At 41.3% G+C, this 19,849-nt stretch overlaps 1 protein-coding gene across 1 annotated transcript; it reads right to left on the bottom strand.

The window, feature by feature from the left end:
* Positions 1 to 3,369: 3,369 nt before the first annotated feature.
* slc7a3a (solute carrier family 7 member 3a) lies at positions 3,370 to 18,152 on the bottom strand. The gene is made up of 12 exons (XM_070917112.1): positions 18,088 to 18,152; positions 9,210 to 9,831; positions 8,853 to 9,014; positions 7,965 to 8,148; positions 7,746 to 7,861; positions 6,919 to 7,141; positions 6,683 to 6,822; positions 6,351 to 6,453; positions 5,795 to 6,015; positions 5,497 to 5,663; positions 5,219 to 5,327; positions 3,370 to 5,116 (listed from the first exon to the last, which is right to left on the bottom strand). The coding sequence occupies exons 2-12, from the start codon at positions 9,574 to 9,576 to the stop codon at positions 4,965 to 4,967; spliced, it is 1,944 nt and encodes a 647-aa protein (XP_070773213.1). The 5' UTR covers positions 9,577 to 9,831; positions 18,088 to 18,152; the 3' UTR covers positions 3,370 to 4,964.
* Between the last annotated feature and the right edge of the window lie 1,697 nt (positions 18,153 to 19,849).

Here is a 19,849-nt window from a genome sequence, read left to right as displayed (position 1 = left end):
ATTGGCTGAAAGGTGAGGGGTCGGTGACAACATCACTGTCATGAAAAGTGACATTAGGAAATAAAAAGTGCTGTAAAATGAAACTGTAATTGAGAAAAAAATGTCTATGAAATATAAACATACTTTTGAAAAGGGCATTTTGAAATAATAAATATATATTATGAAATAAAATTCATATAACTCCAATGAGACTGATATCTGAAAACTATTTTAAAAATATTGTTTGATTTATACATTTTATGCAATTGATTCATGTAATTATTTATGTCATGATTACTAATTAATTTATTAAATATTGAACACTTTGGGACTCCATACATTTTGTTTGAATATGAAGCCTGCTCTTAAACATTACACGACACCTTCAGGTCATAATCTCTTCTCACACACAATCTATTTATAGATTACATCCATATTTATAATCAATGCATGCCTCCATTTTAACTCAAATTTTCCAAAGAAAGAAACGTATTTTTATTTTTGATAAAAATGTAAATAGCCATTTCACTCAATAGCCGTACTGGAAACTCATCAGAAGGTGTAGAATTAATGAAGTGTCTATGTTGTGTATCTGGGTCTATGACAAAAAACATTGACAGTGAAGAAATTCGGATTATTTGAACCCACCTGCAATTACACAGACTTCAGGTCAGAATGGTGGCATTAATATTGATTAATTCATTCAACAGTTTAGAAAAGGTGAGTGAGTTCATTTATCTGAAGTGTGCAGTGGAAGTGTCTCTTTCGAGTGCCTTTTGGAGGAAAGAAGCCTAAACACACGCAATCAACTTCCTGTTCATACAAACAACTGTGTGAATATTAAAATCTAAACTGTAAGGTGGCGGGAAACACATTGGTATCACATGTACGCAACCTGTAAATAATTTATTTGAAACCAAACCCTGACAAAGTTGACTGTTCGATGTTGTTGTGTCTCTGGGATTATTATAGCACAAGTGTCATCAATAAATAAATGCCTGGAGACATTAATAAAGATTTGCCTTGTGCAAAGATTGGAGGTACGCTGCTCTTTGTACCATTAAACTGTCATAATGTTGGGTCACATGCAGCAATGGGTCATGGCCACATCATGACCAGATTGATGTAACGTGGTGTCCGGCCACTAGAGGGCAGCCTTACTGTGTGGAAGAGGGAGGTGGAATGTAACTAAGTACATATTTGATGCTTTTCCTTTTAATTATTTTAATTTATTTGAATAATTGTAAGGTTTTTCTGGCTTTTTTTGAGATTTTTCTGCATTGAGAACTTTTACTTTTAATACTTTAAGTACATTATCCTGATGATACTGACATACTTTTACTTTGCATTTTCAATGCAGGACTTGTTTTGTTTTTTACGGTGTGGTATTAGTGCTTTTACTTATGTAAACGATCTGAATAATTCCTCCAGCACTGGTGGCAAAACTGTGGCCCATTCCTACGAAACCTTCAAAAAAAAAAAAAAAAAAAACTTAAACAAAATTTAAAACCACTAATATTTGCAACAATAAACACATTTGGAACATGATGTGTGGGGATTGATGAAGGTGTACGTGGGTTCAGTTGACAGGGCCGGGGGAGCACCTTAGACCGAAAAGGTTGGGAACCACTGCCTTAGGCTGTCTTGACTTAGGTAATGACACAGGGACACGTCAATTTGTTATTTACTCTGGTAAAACAAAGTTGTGAGTGATGGCCTTTTGTTGCATAAATGACTGTTGCTGTGTTCTTCTCCATAAAATATTGTGGTGATTGTTCTTAGTGTTTTAGAAAGTGGACTAAAGCAATTGAATAAAATCTAAAACTGCTAAAACCAACAACATAATTAGAGATGGGGATGTAGATGAATTCTGAGTAGAGATTAATGCAGTCCTGTCGCTGAAGGATTTATGTCAGAAGTTGCAAAGTTAGTAAAACAGCCCGAGGGTACGGACGACTTGTAAACAACACAGATGATAGTGTTAACATATGCAAGTGAGTCACCGGTTACTCACAGAAAAACTGGTAAAAGGTTGCTTCAACAGCCTCTGGCATGCAGCTCATACTGAGAAAACGTCTCCATCTTTCTTTCAATAACTGAAGAGTCACATAAAACACAGAGACGTTCCAGCTGCCATAAGCATGAATTATTTTTTATTAAAAAAAACCAAAAAAAAAAACAAAACACTGAAAATACAGTTCATTTTATACATGACAGCCATATGTACAGGATATAAAACAGAATGACAAACATACATCATTGCTGTTTATGTGATAGCACTGAGAGGGGAGATAGTATAGATTTGTTAAAAAAGGCACAAGGGCTGGATATGAGCTAAGACCTCACAACACATAACCTTTTAATGTTAAATTAACTCTTCACTGGGGTCCATCACTGGCAGGCAAGCAAGAGTTTAAATCTCCAGTGAAAGAGAGCAACTCATGAAGTATTTGAATAGACCGAGACGCAGCCGGACTCTTGCTTTTTTTTTTTTTTTTTTTTTTTTTTTTTTTTAAACCAGCCCTGGTGCCTTCCTCAGGCAGACGGATGATTCTTTAGGCACCAGTTTATTGATTCATGTCGTCTAGAAACACTGGCTGAACCCAAATCTACCTTTACTGTACCCTCCCTTCTCCTCAAAGAGATATGTCAAGCTCTGACATGAGCTTTTTCTACGCAGAAACAGTGAAGATGCTATAAGCATCTGCAGAAATGATTTAATAGTGCATCCACCAGGAGCATTTTATTTGAAAAAGGGGACTAGGATTTGTATAGTTTGGATTTCAGCAGCATCAATTGTCAAATGAAATGCCTTCAAGTGTAATTTACAAAAGAAAAAAACATCTCTTACCAAATTATACTTAAGTCATATTTAAAGAAAGTATGTTTTTATAATTTACAGCATTATAGAAATAAAGATATACTTTTAAACAAATACTGTACATTCTACAGTAAAACACTCAACTAGAACAACAAAAAGAACATGTTATTAATAATAAGTTATGTTGACTCCATCGGACTGGGGTAAAAACACAATTAGACAATTACACAATTTAGAGACCAACTTTTAGTGGTCATTCTTTGTTTTGGAAAGCCCAAGTTTCCAAAAACACGTTCATTTGGTCAGGAATATCACAATTTGCAACAAAGAATTTTTTTTTTTTTAAAAAGGGGAAAAACAAAAAACATTGTGGAAGCAACAAGGGAGACCAAGAATATCAGCACACTAAAAACTGTACATGTAACGATTAAAATACATCTAAAAAGCATATTAGTTGATTGAGACTGATATGAAATGGCAAAAGAAAGCTATCCCACATAAACAATACTATAAACATTTAAATATTAACAGCTTTATCAGAGAAAGTAAATAAAAGTAGAAAAAAATAAAATAATAAGTTGAATAAAATAAAAGTGACAGACAGACAAAGCTGCCAAGAACAAGTTTCAATTGAAACTCAACAAGAACCTTGGTGAAGTCTTTTCACAAGGAAAAAAAAAAAAAAGAAGGTGAATAAGATATATTTTAGTGGCGATGAAAGACGGGCCTTTATTCTGAAAGAGACCCCCAGCTCCCAGACACCAAGGTGGATCCGACAGAGGTGGACAGATGTTGATTAGAAACAACCACTCATACTGTATTGACTCAATGTTTAAAATAATGCAATGTGATTAATAAGCTTGTTAAGTGCAAATCTATCAACCTCCTCAGATCTGCAAACATATCTGGGTACAGCCGTGCAAAGCGTTTGAAGCAGACAGGTGCGAGTATGTAAATGAAATTTGGAAACATTAACTAGATGAATAATTTAAAAATTCATACAGATCTCTCCATGCTTACGTTGTTTTGAACTCTTCTATCCAACCAAATATGGTCAAATGCGTGTATGAAAGTATGTTTGAGTTTACACTATAGCAAATACCAGAAAACACAGCAGGGATGAAATCTTATAACTCCTGCTTTCTTTTACGTTTTTTGCTCAAATTTATGGATTTCAAGGCCCTTTTTAGGTTGAAAAGTAGTTTGTTGCAAGTTTTGGCTGTTAAAAGCTTTTTCCAAACCATTTTAGTCATCTGGTTTAAGGTTATACAAAGGCCACAAAATGCCTGCACATATATATGCAAGACAAAAACACAACATGGATAATTAACGATAAGCAACTAATATCCATTTTAAAAAAGGGGCTGTGTACACATACTGTATGGCTGTACATCTCTGGGAGCAGGGGGGCACAAAGGCGATAGTGTGTTTAAAAAGTCCTCTGTAAACGCTCTCAGCAGTCTCAGATGCTGAACCGTGTGGACATGTCGACCATGTACTACTGACCTAATTGCACCGAGGCCCTGACTGACGCTGTAAACCACACAGCTTCAATGCTACCCTGTTTACACACAAACACACAGGCTGGTGCAATAAACTAAACGTGCTAACCCTACCGAAAGCTACTCATGTTTAGCTCACTGATCCAAGCGTACTGACGATCGTAAACTCACTGGCTCAAGTCATATGTTTTTTTAAACGATGCAGACAGCAGTCCTTATTCACCTCTAGTGGCCACGTGGCTCCACACACAGCTACAGCGCACCAACAACGGAGATGGAGCAAAGACGAAAACAGTTAAAAGTGTAACATTCTTCCAGTTAACGGCTTCAGATTACAGAAAACTTCATGGAGGAGCAACTCTTTGTTAGTTAGGTCCATTCAACGCGTGTGTTATAGGCAGATCTCCAGAGGGCTAAGGCTAAGAACAAACAGACAGATTAAAGACAGACACATGGGCCAGAAAGTGGCTCTGTCACAGTGTCTAGCCATCAAGTTAATCAGCCTCCAAGTCAGAGGTAAGATGTGTGTGGTGTTTTCTTGCCTCTTCTTCCTTTTAGACCCAGAGCTGCGTTCCAGGCCGCCTACACTGCAGCAGTTCCATCAGACTGCCAAAGTGAGTGTAGATGCTCTGCAACACTCCCCAGGTCTACGTCAGTCTGTATCAGGGGCTGCCTGCTTCCATGTCGCTGTCATCGGGAGCGCCTTTGTAAATCGGGCTCTTGGTCTGCCTTGCAGGCTCGTATTTGCGCGGGGTTGACCTGTTGGCAGCTTCACTGCTGTTCTTAATACCGTAGAAGAAGTAGATGGCGAAACCTGGGAAGGGAGGAGAGAGTTAGCAGTTACAAAAACAGTTGCATGAAAGTGTGGCACTAGAAATGAAAAAAAACGCTGCAATTAGTAATGTTCAAACTGTACCGATTAACATCCAGACGGCGAAGCGGCACCATGTACCCATGTCCAGCTGCATCATGAGGTAGATGTTGACGAAAACACTGAACAGGGGCAACCAGGGAAGCAGAGGGACCTTGAGAGGACAGAGAAATGCGTGGTGAGGGTGTGAAAAAAAAGTCAGCATTACTACATTTTAAATCAGTGTGCCAGTAAATAAGTCGGCAGCTGAGAGGCTTCGATGCGTACATCAGCGTAATAATGCCAAAGACTCTTTGGTCCAGTTCTGAGGGTTTGATCATTACCTTGAAGGTGAGGGCCTCTTTGCTCTCAGGCTGCCTGAAGATGATGACGACACAGACGGCACAGAGCAGAGTCAAAATGACACACGGCACCACAACGCTTGCCTGTCCGGCCAGCAGCTCTGTGAGACAGTTGGCCAGGATAATACACAGTACAGTGATGAGAACCGCTGCAGGGAAGAAGAAAGAAGGAGAAAGGGTTACCTTTATTACCGTACATTTGTCGTATTCGTTGTTAAAAAGAACACATTTATCAGCCAACAACAAGTGCCATCTTTAGCCTTTTCTCAGACATACTTACAAATAATTGCAGTGGTAGCGTAGACAATCATCCCAGAGATCTGTGTCGGGGTCTTTCCACTCGGGCAGAAGAGCAGCTTGGCGGTGAAGCTCTCTCTGCATGGCTTCTCCATGCCGTACTCGTCGCCGCTGTCCCCTCCACTTACGGCCACCTTCTCCCCTTCCACCAGCTCCACCAGCTTCTCCGTCTGGCTGGACGAACTCAGGGAGCCTGGCTGGTACCTGTGGAGGGAGGGAAGTGTGTCAGAGTGAAAAAAAAGAAGAAGAGGGAACTGACTAGAAAAGTATAGCTAGAAAATAGCTAGAAATATTCGCTGCTTACAAATAAAGGCTTTCATAAAAATGGATGTACATTCTTCTGCAAAACATGCTGTTAGTTCTGTTTAACAAGTCCAATAAAACTTGTGCTTTAGCTGTACACAGATTGTGATAAAACTATGCTTTTAAACTGGCTTCATGGGTACTGGGCAATGACATTAGTACAGCAGCTGCTAGAGAGCACTTAACACATGATTACAACTTCAGAAGACTTAATAACAGAGATAAAAGGGGCTTACCTGAGGATGAGGACACAGATGGCCACCAAAGAGTACGCCAACAGGGTTCCAATAGACATGAGGTCGACCAGAGCTGCCAGGTCAAACAGGAAGGCCATCAGAGCTGTAAGGAGAAGCAAAACCAGTTTTCTTAGAAAGTTTACACTGTAACCCATCTCTGATTGTCAGAAAGTCACAAAGATATATTTTAGGCTGTGACCCTGGCATGGGGTAGACACAGCAAAGACAGCCTCTGTTGGCCTGAAGCAATGAACATACAGGACAAGAAAGATACAAAGATAAAAGGAAAAAGGAGGAAAAAACGACACGAAAAATAGACAAAGAGAGCTTACCTGCAACGATGCCCGACACAATGGTAGCCAGGAGGGGAGTCTTTGTGCGAACGTTCATCCTGGACAGAATACGGAACAGCAGCCCGTCCTCTGCCATGGCATAAATAACACGGGGCATGGGGAACATGGAGCCTAGGAGACTGAGATAAGACCAATAGTTAGTATTATGCTTCGATATTAAAAGCTTTACAGTATTATGTAAAGAAACATATCAAGAAAACAGTCTCCTCCCTTACCTGGTAGACAGAGCGCAGAGAGAGCCCACAGCCACGATGTATCTGGCAGGAGCCCAGCCGACGTGGGTGAAGGCCTCGGGCAGAGGACTCTGGGTGTTCAGCTGGTAGTACGGCATCATCAGGGTTAGAGCGGCAGACACACCGAAGTAGGCGAAAAAGCAGATCAGCAGTGAGGCCACGATGCCGATAGGTATGGAACGCATGGGGTTCTTTGCTTCCTCGCCTGAGGACAACACGGGAAAAGAAACAAAAAAAAGAGGATTAACTGATAAGAAGTGTTCACAGGAGACATGGGGAACAGACAACCAATCATGTATTGCAACAGGTGAGATTTGATGTCTCTCGCAGTCCCCTAAAAAGTTACATAACAGGGGCTGCGTCAGATCCCTGCACTGTTTGAAGATGATGTTGCAATATCTCCGATGTACTTATGTAATGTTTGAATGGAACAACCAATCATCAAAAAGTAGTTCCAGTCTTGTGTGTGTGCTATCCAAACATTTGTGCACATCTGACCGTAAAAGGTCAACAAGTTCCCCGTGTCACAGAAGACACAAAACTGCATATTGACACAAGAAAGACGAGTCTTTGGGGAAACAGTCACAGAGAGAAGCACTTGTCAAACAAGAAACTCAGTAACCGTAAATAAATAAACAAATAAACCTCTGAGCAAGCAAAAGCACACAAGATCCTGACTGTATGCATCGGTGTGACTTATAGTTGCACAGTCGTAACCTTCCCCTGGGATGTTGTTTATAACGATGATCTATGTATCATCAGTATATGTCAGAAAGAGCATTTATCATGGAAATATTAAAACCACTCACTTGTTGTGGCGATGCAGTCAAAGCCCACAAAGGCGTAGAAGCAGGTGGCAGCACCAGACAGGACTCCAGTGAGGCCAAACGGAGCAAAACCACCCACACCAAACTCCTCCTCAACTCTGAGTGGCGGAAGAAGAGAGACACACAGTTTAACAATCAAACACAGATGAGACAGTAAAACTAAAGTTCATTTGCTGACAGAGGCGGCTGTCAATTACTGACTTCGGAAGCCTGCTGCTGTTGGTGTGATTTATGAAGCTGATGTAGTCTTCCTCCGTCAGGTTCCAGTTGTTTGTGTCCCCCTTTACAAAGCCAGAGATGATAACGAAGCCCAGAACCACCAGATTGATGCCCGTGAAGATCTTGTTCACCAGCGCCGACTCGTTCACGCCGAAGGCCAGAAGTCCTGAGGGCACAAAGTACAGGAAGAGGGGAGAGGATAGGAAGGGAAGGGAGAGAAGAGAGATTTAATATTTCAGCACCAATAACAACATGTCCTGCTATGTGGGTGGATGTGTTCGTACTTCATTATTTCCAACATAACCATCAGTCAGCGACACCAATCCACCAATTATTTCTTTCTAACACAGCTACTGGCATGCCACACTAGCTGCAATATTAGTGTGACAACTGTTCTGGTTGTTATGCAATGTTTTTAATGAAAAGCTAACAATGGCCATGTTAACATGGGCTGCAGTAAAAAAAAGTAAAAAAAAACATAAGATTACAGAAAAGTGCATGAATAAGAAATGCATTTTCTTCTTTCCCTATTGTATCAATCATCTCACAATCTCTCATTTATCCTGTAACCCCCAGAGAAGATCCCGACCCCGACGCTGGGAACCACTGAGCATCAGAATCAGAATCAGAATCAGAAATACTTTATTGATCCCCGGGGGGAAATTGTACAGCACCGGTGCTCCCATTCCAGAGTAGGAAAATAGCATAATTTAGAACTAAAGGTATGTACAAAATATAAAAATAAGAAATAGAAAATAAAAAATATACACATTTACAGTATTTAAGTGAAGTGAGGTAACTGTAACCGGCTGCATGCACGTCGGCGCATGCGCTCATCATAACGGCTGATGACGAGCAGGGCTAACTCACCAGTGAGCAGCAGAATGAGGATGAGGGCGAACAGGTCCGGGTACTCTGCCAGCACCCCCCCTGGCACCTTCATTGTCATGGAGGCTTTAAAGAAGTCGGAGATCTTTTGCTCAACCAGGTTGTCAAAGGTTGAGCTCCATGCCCGGGCCACACTGGCCGTACCTAAAAGGAGAAGACAGAAACTTAAATAAGTCAACAATGTGGCGACGGGAAGTGACTTATTCATTCCATGGTTCTCTATATTCTTACGTGGGATTTTAGCAGTTAAAAATGTATTAAACTGATTTGTGTTGTTGCTACAGCAAACACATCGTAAAAAGCACTACAACAACTCTGCTGAAACTTTAGAAAGCTCACCTATCACATAGGAGAGGATGAGGTTCCACCCTGTGATGAAGGCCCAGATTTCTCCAACCGTCACGTAGCTGTAAAGGTACGCAGAGCCTGTTTTGGGGACACGGGCACCAAATTCTGCGTAGCACAGGCCGGCCAACATGGAGGACAGAGCAGCAATGAGGAAGCAGAGGACAATGGCGGGTCCTGCCTTCTCTCGGGCGACCTCGCCAGCGAGGACATAGACACCGGCGCCGAGCGTGGAGCCCACCCCCAAGGCAATGAGGTCCAGGGTGGACAGGCAGCGGGCAAATTGGGACTCCTCACTAGAGCAGTTTAATGTCCGGCGACGCAGCAAGACTTTGCCAAAGTTGGACAGCTTGGTGGCCATATTTGCTGTGACTGTGTGTGGGCGCTGAACCAGGCTATGTGTTTTAAATCCTTCTAGTGTGGGTGTGTGATTGACACAGCTTAAACAGAACACGTGTGACTGGACTGAGAGTAGAAGTACTTTGAGCAGATGGGTAGGTAAACCAAGTACTTGTTTATTATTGGTCCTTTAGGTGTGTTGCAACAGCCACTCGAGCACACAGAACAGGAAGTGGCACGTCTGTGGTCACAGTATTTCACAGCAGCAGATTAGGACCTGTGAGAGAACACGACAAGAAAACAAGAGCTCAAAACAAGGAACCATTCAGTAACTGCCAAAGCTTACATGTCACACAGTTGTGGGATTATAGCATCTTTTCTTTTCAACAGTGAACACTTTCAAGGAAAGGCGCAACGTGTTCCCTCCCACCCGGGCTGTACAAATCAACATGACAACTTGGTAGCATAGTTTGTCAAGTTTATTTGTATGGTCTGATATCATACACATGTCTCAATATGGTTTAGGTGCATTTCAGGTGAACGCAGGTAGCACCAGAGATGTTGGAAACTTCTCTGGAATATTCTCCTCCTCTTCAGTATAAAAAAGAGATCAGTCAGCAGGTTTAGAGAGACAATAAAAAATACACACTTCACTACATGTGAAGCCGTACAAATACCAGTTATGTAATTTCCCGGAATTCATACCTCCACCTCTTACAGCGTAGTAACATATCATGAGACGCAGTGGGGCACAAAGACAAAAGAAAACCTAGCGCTATCCTACTAGGCTTAAATCTAATCTTAATTTTGCCTCGACAAATAAACCCACCATAGTACACACCCATATAAAAACAAAAGAACACCTAGCTTAATTCCTCACCAATCCCTTACTGCGAGAAAGGGCACGCCACTACTTGTGTTATGTTTTTCCAGCAGATAGAGGCCGACAGGGAGAAGCCTGGGAAAGCCAGTGGCGGTGGAAGTAAGCTAATATCAACAAGAGAGAGGAGGACAGTGTGAACCAGCAGCTCGATAAGGTGAACCAGTGGCACTGGGAGAAGGTGGATGTACAGATGAAATACACTGCATCTATGAAAACTAACCCTTACCCTATATAAAAACCACAAGGAAAAGGCTTTCATATATATTTCTGATATCTAGATCTACAATCTAAGCGAGTGACTGCGGTAAAAATAATGTGAACCTAACAAACTTGTGGCAGTGTGATAATAGTTACTGTTCCTTTAAATCGAAATGCAGTGCGTAGTTGTATTGATTACTGTCCCATGCATTATCAATGATTTAAAACGAAAAACGCAGGCAAAACCATCCTCAAGGACAACGGCAACACATTTTTACGTCACTACTAACAAGCTTTTCAAGTTCGGGAAAGGGTGAATGATAAGGATTACACAAGTTTCTGCAAAACACTTGCACACACACACACAGGAAAAGTTCATAACAGGCCAAGGACGCATAGCACAGTACAGTACATCTCGCCAGGACAGATACGACGTTTTTCTGTTTGTCTTTGGCGGCGGTGAGATTCCTGGACGGATGAACACACACGGGCAGACTTCACATAAATCACTCAAATCAAATTTAAAAATTGAGGGCAGTTGTGTGACACTTGAGTGACTCAAACAATGTCAACAACACAAACACACTCCATAGAGAAATGTTGGGTGTGAAACGTGGACCAGGTCCAACGACATAAAAGTTATTTGAGGCAGTGGACGCTACGATCAGGATGGGAAACTTTAAAATGTGAACATCTACCAGGACTGACAGAGAAATGTTTAAATTCACCAGCCACTCAAGAGTAAACTTCCCACCCTGGCTACTATATTCAACTACATTGCTTAGTGCCATTCAAGACTTTAACGTTTGGATTTGTAGAGGTGATATGGAAAATGTTTATCTGTTGTTACATCATATTTTTTTACTCCATGCTGTGGGCTGTGGAGAGAGAAATCCTGGCGCTTAAACAGGTTAGACTGGTGGGTTTACTGCTCTGTGTTGTGTAGCTGCTCCTGCTAGGCTTGTTTAAATGAACACATATGAAAATACAATAGATTATGTAACTCTTACATACCTTTCCACAGTAAATAACTTCTTTTGACAGAAAGAAGGAGCCAAGACTCATCGTGCTGTACGTCCTTGACTCGGTGCTTTTTGGAAAGGGACCGCAATTTTAATTATGAAGAGCCACAGTGCAATGCTGAGACCAAATCTTTGCACATAGAGAGTGTGTGTGAATGAGTGAGTGTGAATGTCTGTCATTAACAATACAGCATTTGTCTTGGTCAAAATAGCAGTGCATCGTGTGTTATCTTACTCCATGTTTTAACACATTTTTTTTTTTAATTGTGGCGTGTGATATCCAAGTTTGATTACTTCCCACTTTCTGCAGCATCACAGGGATTATTTAGCCTTTTACAGTACAGTAATACAGTAACTGTTTGAATTGAAATGTAAAATGTCTGAAACGCATTATTATTTGAGGTAATACATGTTGGCACATGCAAGTCATGCAAAGCCATGCTTCTAATGCCAAGGGCAAGGAATGTTTATCTTATCTGCAAATACTACACTATTTTTATGACTACTACAACTACCATAGCCATGACTAACCATTAACAGTTTAGTAAAAAGGGCCCATGACAATGGTTAACTTCATAAATCATAAAATAACTCCACTAGCCTGAAAAGGGGAATACACACAAGGATCAGATTTTTAGCAAATCAAAAAGGCTGAACTCCGCTGACTGGTATCAGTATTCAGTGGGACCGCATTGCAATTTTTCCAATAAGAGGCTTGAAGTCAGGATTCAGGGTGCAGAGCAGCGTCAAAGGCAACGTTGCACCGAGTCTGAAGCTATTATTGCAACGACACCCGATTCCTCCGTGTGAGTGCTGAGAAGGCGGACAGGCGTTTCAGGTCTGTCAGTCACTTCAACGGTCAGACAGCAAAGAGAAGAAGTGAAACACTAACCCAGCAACAAAAACCAGGCCGACTGCGTGGCACAGTGTGGATGTGAGAGTGTGGTCGTCTACCTGGATCAAAAATGCCTTTTCATACTCATTAAATGGGTGAAAACATAGATGAGGAGGCAAAGAGTGCCAATAGTAAAACTACTCTCTGTTGTGCTGAAGTTTTTTTTTCTTATCTTGTGTCTAGTTAAAAAGGTTCTGCTTCAGGTTGAACATGCTTGCTCCCCTTTTCCACTTCAGGAACTTAATGAAACATAAAGCTGTTGGCACCAATTTTGCTTTTATTTCTATTGTGCATTTTCACACTTTGGGGAAATCCAAGAATTACATTTATCCCTGCTCAGGAGGTCACACAAATTTAACTTCCAGGTACTTTCAGGTGGCGGTGGTGAAAAGATGGAAGCTGGAATCAGGCGTAAGAAAGGAAAACATGTATCAAATGATACTGCAGCGTGGATACACCTCACAGCAAAACAGTTGTAGGAAAAATTAGGATTATTAAAAAATTAATAATCAAAGACACGACATGCCTAGTGGCACAATATACAAAACACAAAGTGGTCAGACAGCGTTTTGGGTTACTAACTAGTTTGTATTTCTGGTACATAAAATGCAATGAGAAAGCAAAGAGACCTAGCGCCACAACCTCACAAAGTTCACAAGTTCAGTTTATGGTCACACAGTGCGTTTTTAAAAAGGAAAAGCTGTAGATTATGTTATGGTCTAATTTTGGCCTGTTCCTCTTCATAGCACACAGGATATAAGCCCTCACAATGTTTCAGTACAATGACAATATTCTATTAATACCATAAAAACAACATAACCTATTTAATCAAAGCACTTCTAGTCTTACCATTTCAAAAGAGAATATCCTGCCTAGTACAGTTAAGTGTTGGGAGAAAAAAGACAAACACTGTCAAACAATGAAATAAAAACAGCAGAGAGCACCCGACAACCGCAACAATAAACATTCAGCCCTCTGAAGACTGATGGGAAACTGGTATATGGTGGACAGCTCCCACTCCCTACTTGGTGTGACATTCCAGTAGCATTTTCCATCGCACACCAGGAACTGAGATCTGAGAGTGTCAATGTTGTGTCAATAAACATTTATTGCTAAACTACTGTGCCCAGCTGGCTGTGATCTCCTCGGGGGTTCGCCCAGCACCGCACATACCTTCACTAAGCAGGACAAAAGGTGCGTAAGTGAAACTACGTGAAAGATGTAAAACACCCAGAGAACCTGACAGTGGGACAGCCTTTCAAAGCAAGACTTTCTTTCGTGTCCGCGGACTAAGTTGTGGCACAGTTCCCACCTTAATGTTACAAAAAAATGCAGACCTGCTTGCTGTGTGACCTCACTTAAGGGTGGTCTCATTAAAGCGATGCTAGAGGCACCTTCACCCTAGCCGATGCCTCCGTCACGTCAGCTAGTTGCTAATCTTTTCCTTGTGGTTTTCACGAGGGTGCCCTGTGCGTAAGTAGGGCAGATTTATGCCAGTTTGCACAGAGAGGTGTGGCTCAAAAAAGAAAAAAGACAGTCTGCAAGCTCCACTACATAACAGCCCACACACACCCACATGAAAGGACTCGTGTGCTACCTGCAGCCATTTTATGTTCCTGTCACACATGACTTTAAGTGTGAACAAGGAAGATAAATTGATTTCTTTCGTATTCTAGTTTACTAGAATACACCACCACAGTATTTATCTTGGCGGACTATGAGCAACAACTGAGAGTGCTCCGGTTACAACAGGCTTCAGGGATAATGGTCCTGTTACTTGACTTAGCATTGCTGCAACTGCTGCCACGGACTCTAAGAGGATTATTAGGAGAAGTAACAAACCTGCTAACCTCATTATAGCTTGTTGCTTCTACCCATATAAACAGCGCATGGCTTTGTTTTGACCGCGCCACCATTGACAACAACAACAACAACAAAGCTCTATGGTCATTTGACCAGACCCGCAATGTTATTTCTGCTACATCATAGTAGCATTAACATCTAATATCTAATTATTCATCGCACAAAAGGTACCTTGCCTTTAGCCACAAAGTTCTTCACAAATCTGCTCCCAGGTTAAAACAAAAACATGAATTATTGCAAAATTCTGAACCTCACAGTCCTGATATCAGTCTCAAATTCAGAAATGTAATTTTTTGTTTTGTATTAAATTCTAGGCACCTGAAGCTTTTGTCTCAAGAGTAAAAAATAAAACTTGTCATTTAAAAAGGGGTAATATATAGATATATTCAAATATTTACCTGTACACGTGCGTGTATTGTGTAAACATGATGTATGTAAACTCAGATGTTAATTTGCATTTTGTATTTCTTGTCTTATTCTCAAAATGTGCATGGAAATGCTGTTTACAGTTTAGATTGATTGAAAACCCTGTATCCTGTTCTTAGTGAAGTGTACAGTAATTTGTGGGGCCAGCAGCTGAACAAAGGGAACACCGTGTTCAGTGCCCTGCAGGGCTAAACATCCATTGAAAGGAGTAAATGTGACCTTGCATAACAACCCTGGAAGGCACCCCGTATCATGACTGGCTGTACAGAGACAGTGAACCATTCTTCAGGTCTCACACAATGGTCTTCCAGGTGTTTGAAGTTATGAATGGTACGTCTTTTGAGCCAGAAATATATGTTTGTATGTGTAAGGTACACTGTAGTTTTACAGAAAGGCAGTACGTGTTTTTGTTAGTGTGTGTGTGTGTGTGTGTGTGTGTGTAAACTCGTGTGCAAAGTATGTGTGGACAGACCGACCACTGAGATTGAACCGAACGACCCTTTAAGTCACCTGGCTGCAAACCACCACTCCTGCCAAAAACTGCTCTCGCTGTGAGATGGAATGTGACAAATTAACAATCTGTCCACTTTCCCATAACCAGAAGTACAAATCTACACATCATAAAAGATAACCTGACAGCCAGGATGTGGCAACCAAGCTGCACCACAGCACGGGTCAGAAAGGATGAGGACACGACAGCAGTGTTCAATGTAATTTTTCCCTTCAAGTATTTAATTGTGCTCCAAAAAATTGGAAACCAGGTTACCGCATTCCTCAGCTTCTCCCAGATCATCTATACACAATTAAAACACAAAAAAAATCTCAACACAAGACACAGACATTTAACCAAATCTGCCAATTTGTCATATCAAAATCTTGACTTGATCATTTTAGATGCTAAAATGCACCGAGAACATCAGACGCAGACCCTCATGTGAAGGCTGGTTGCTTCAAGGAGGTGGCGCTGAATGACACACTAATTAATTTCATGCCTGAAGATGGGCTTGTGCCCGAAACATCACGTGGTGGTACAGCGTAATAAATGTTCATGGGAGCATTATCTAGTGTGCGGACTTACATATAATTCTTCCCATGCACCCCTCATCCATCACGTTTGGATGTGCATGCTTTTGTAAACTTTTTGCGCAACATCACTATTCCGCCATTTAACTAGAAATAACTTATTAGGCATGTCACATCTCACTCAGTAATCCCAAGAGGTAGGATTGCTCAAGAGGATGTAACAATTGCAGTGCAACAGGCCTCCTCCTACAGTACACATTTACTATAATGTTGTTATAGGCTTAATTACAACTTGGCGATTGCGGACACAATAATGTACCGAGCACTCACACATTGACACACTATTCCTGGTTAATTGCATATCTGGTAAAATGGTCATAAATGGTATGGAAATGCTCAAGGAGGGTGTTAACAGTTACAGTACAATAGATGCCCAACACAGACTATTGTGCTTTTATGCTTAGGTGCCAGTTTATTATTAGGTGTGTCTTGCTCAAACTAACACCACAGCCCTGCAGCAAATTTTACCTTCATGAAAGTTGAAGTTTTTGTTGAAAATCAGAGGTGTGTCTAGTATTTAGTCTAAACCCAGTGATGTAACGATATATCCCAGTTTAATGCAATACAATTTAACAGCACTAAAATTACCATAAAGTTGGATCAACCGCTCTCAAAAAACTTAACATTACAATCTTCACGGTAGGATTTATTGCAGGGTTTTTGTATTAGACTGCATTATTATTGAGTATTATTAAGAGGTAGGCAACTATATATGTACTACATCCCCCCTAGAGTACACCAATAAAAATAATATGATGTGTTTTAAGGTGTTCATGTGCAAACATGCAGATACTACGGGCAATATGGGCATGTTGTTGCAGCTCAACTCAATAATAAAGAAATTAACAATCTGTATCTGCAGCAATGACAGGCTGTGACATGCCATGACAACACTTGACAAATCCAGCCTTTCATTTGGCGGTCAGGTGTTTTGTCTTTTGCTGTGTTGAGCTGAAATTGTAAATTAATCCTGGATTTCAAGAATGTAACGTGGCATGTGGATGCCTGGTTTGTCCAGCTACCTCTCCACTCCGCCTCACCCCATCAAACCACCTGACCATCGCCAAGCAGGTTCGAGTCACATTACACATCTCTCTGTTCACCGCCACCACAAAAATGTCATTACGGCTGATACAAGCGTGGTAACACCCTAAACCCAGACAGTGTTTCCGTGCACATTTCCCGGAAGATGAATCACTTTGATGGCAGTCGCGGATGTTGGACTGTTAAAGCTATATCAACGGACACTCAAAATAGCCTTACTTGCGAGCCGTGCCGACCAAACTGAGCGATGTTCAGCTGTCCTTCTAGCGGAAAGTCCGTATGTCAGGCACCGAAACACCAGCTAGCTACGTGGCTCCTGTTGGCTCTCGCGTGGTGCTAATGCTGCCTTCAGAGATTACGGAAACATCGTATTTGCATAGTGTACACACACAACTCGTGCTTCTGTCGCTTGTCTTGAGCACGATTTTAGCAGTCACAGATGATAGCCTTCGTAATTGAATTTAAAAGCGATGAGTCAATTTCGTGTCAGTATTTAGAGATGTAGCTTGTATATTCACGTGAGCATTGCATTACCGAAATTCTGCGCTTTTGAGGGGTCTTTGAAAGCAGCATAACGATCATCCCACGCCTTGGTAGCACGCCCTACTAGCGGGGTGAGCTAGCCGGCTCGGGCCAAAACAATGAATGAAAACCCCGAGTGCTAACACGGAAAAGTGTCGTGCCGTGTGTTTAAAAAATAGAAACCAGTTTACACATGTCCCCACAATGGTCACCTCTCATTAAGTGTCCCGTTTCCACTTTGTTTTGGTTTCCCGTGTACGCAATTGACTCCCCGAGTCCCCGCTCAAAATGAGCAATAAAAGCCGCCTTACAAAGTGTAAACTACTGAGAATAAACTGTACACGTGTGTATAGAAACATTCTTCGTTTGTTCTCAAACATGAAACACAAAGTGAAGATGAGGAACGTTATATTCTTTTTAAACATTAGTGTGCAGATACAACTGACAACACACGAGGGGGGATTGCATCAGTCCTTCTACGAGTATAGTAGTAAGTACGCGATACAAGCGGAACAAATGTCGTTAACGTTACACACCTATTCGATAAAAAAAATTAATTACTTTGTTGTATCAATGAAACACGATTTAAGGCAGTACCTTTAATGTCTTCTGGTAGATTATGGTCAAAGGGCGCAGACGGAAGAGTAGAGATGCTGTTGCCGTGGTCGCTGATGAAATATCCCGCTCGGTCGTGAGTGCGTGAGGTTTTCACCAGCTGGGAGGGGCGGGAAGTATAAACAAACTGACGCACCCTGGAGGTGGAGCTCTCCACTCATGAATGGAAGAATAGACGTAAGAGATCTTTTCCTCTCTGATAAGGTTGCAGTGCACTGGTCAACATATAGGAGAGCTAGAGACGAAGAAGAAAAAGACATGACTTCAAAATGTTTGAGACCGAAAGTGCACGCATGTGAGAGAAAGGTATGTGCTGTGATGTGTCGTGTGTGTGTGTGTGTGTGTGTGCTCGCGTGCTTTCCCGTAGTAGGAATGCCCATATATGGAGACCGAGCGTCAGTTTTCTCCCCCCGCTGACAGCTATGTATAGGCCCTGGCTCCAGTCTCTACACTATATCCGCTGTCGCTTTGTTCCACAGATTAAAAGAAAAGGAGGGAAAAACCAAAGCATTTCTTTCATGTGCATTTGCACTCAGTGACCTGAGAATGCTGGAGGGTCAGTGGTGGTGTCAAACCATGTCATTTTCAGCATTTTATCCCTGTGTCACCGACTGACTGAAGGCCCCATCATGCAAAGTCTCATCCCGAATCTGGCCTGGGTATGATGAAATTCTGTGACGTCTTACACCTGAATGAGGGGCCATAAAAATGTAAGACCCATTTCAAAACGATGCAGTCTGATGCAACTCAAACACTATATGGCATCATGGTTTCCAACAAAAAATGTACTACTGAATATAGCCTGACCATAATATTTTTGAGACGGATAACTTACATTTGGTTTTTAAAGAATACAGAATATGTATGGACGGACATTTTGCAGTTGAAAAATAAACTTGATATAAGATAAATAAAATGATGTCATGGCAACAGTGATCTCCTTCAATTCCCTTCTTAAAACATACTGCTATCGGAGAGTCTTTCCTGATTTTACTTGTGCTTTAATTTTCTTTGCATCATTTTTTGACTCGCCTGTTTTATTTTGCTGCCTTTATGAAGCCCTTTATGAAGCCCTTTGTAAAGTGGATTTTGAAAAGTGCTTTATAAATAAAGATTATTATTATCACTATTTCTTGACTACCTAAAACATTCTCATCACGAGGTACATTTAGTAGCATATGATCGTATCACACCATCTTGTAGATCACATTTACATTTTTCTGAGCACTTTGAGGACTTGTCATCCATGTTGGCTTGAGATTGAAAGTTAATTCTCGACTTTGGGAACAGTAGTCGACAAAACAATCTCATCACAAGGCAACATCTGCTAAGGACATCTGTCCAAGGTCAGCCTCTTCCTCTAAAATAACTGAAATATTCAAACATGTCTTTTATGGCTGCCATCAATAAACCATTACACATGGAGGAACTATAGGTTCACACTAAACCTATATTTTTATACCTGAGCTGTGGATCAAACCCTACAGAGATCATGTTCATGGACCGGGGTCACATAACCTGTGTTGAACAATTGTTTGTCCAAGGTCCTTGTTGTGGAAAAGGATGTGTCAGTACTGGACTTGCTAAACTAGCACAAGGTGTCTCCTTTTTTCTCAGAATCACCCCGCAGTTTTTGCAACGATGGTTACAGGCGTACTTTCTGTATTATTAATGAGCACAGTCATTCAGACTTAGTTGGGATGTGTTGCAAGACAGTGAAATGGAATGGAGAAATTTGTGATTT

The sequence above is a fragment of the Enoplosus armatus genome, chromosome 13, assembly GCF_043641665.1.
Source record: "Enoplosus armatus isolate fEnoArm2 chromosome 13, fEnoArm2.hap1, whole genome shotgun sequence".
NCBI classification, from domain to species: domain Eukaryota; kingdom Metazoa; phylum Chordata; class Actinopteri; order Centrarchiformes; family Enoplosidae; genus Enoplosus; species Enoplosus armatus.
The sequence above is the reverse complement of the archived record's forward strand: the minus strand, read 5'-3'. Positions and strand labels throughout refer to the sequence as shown.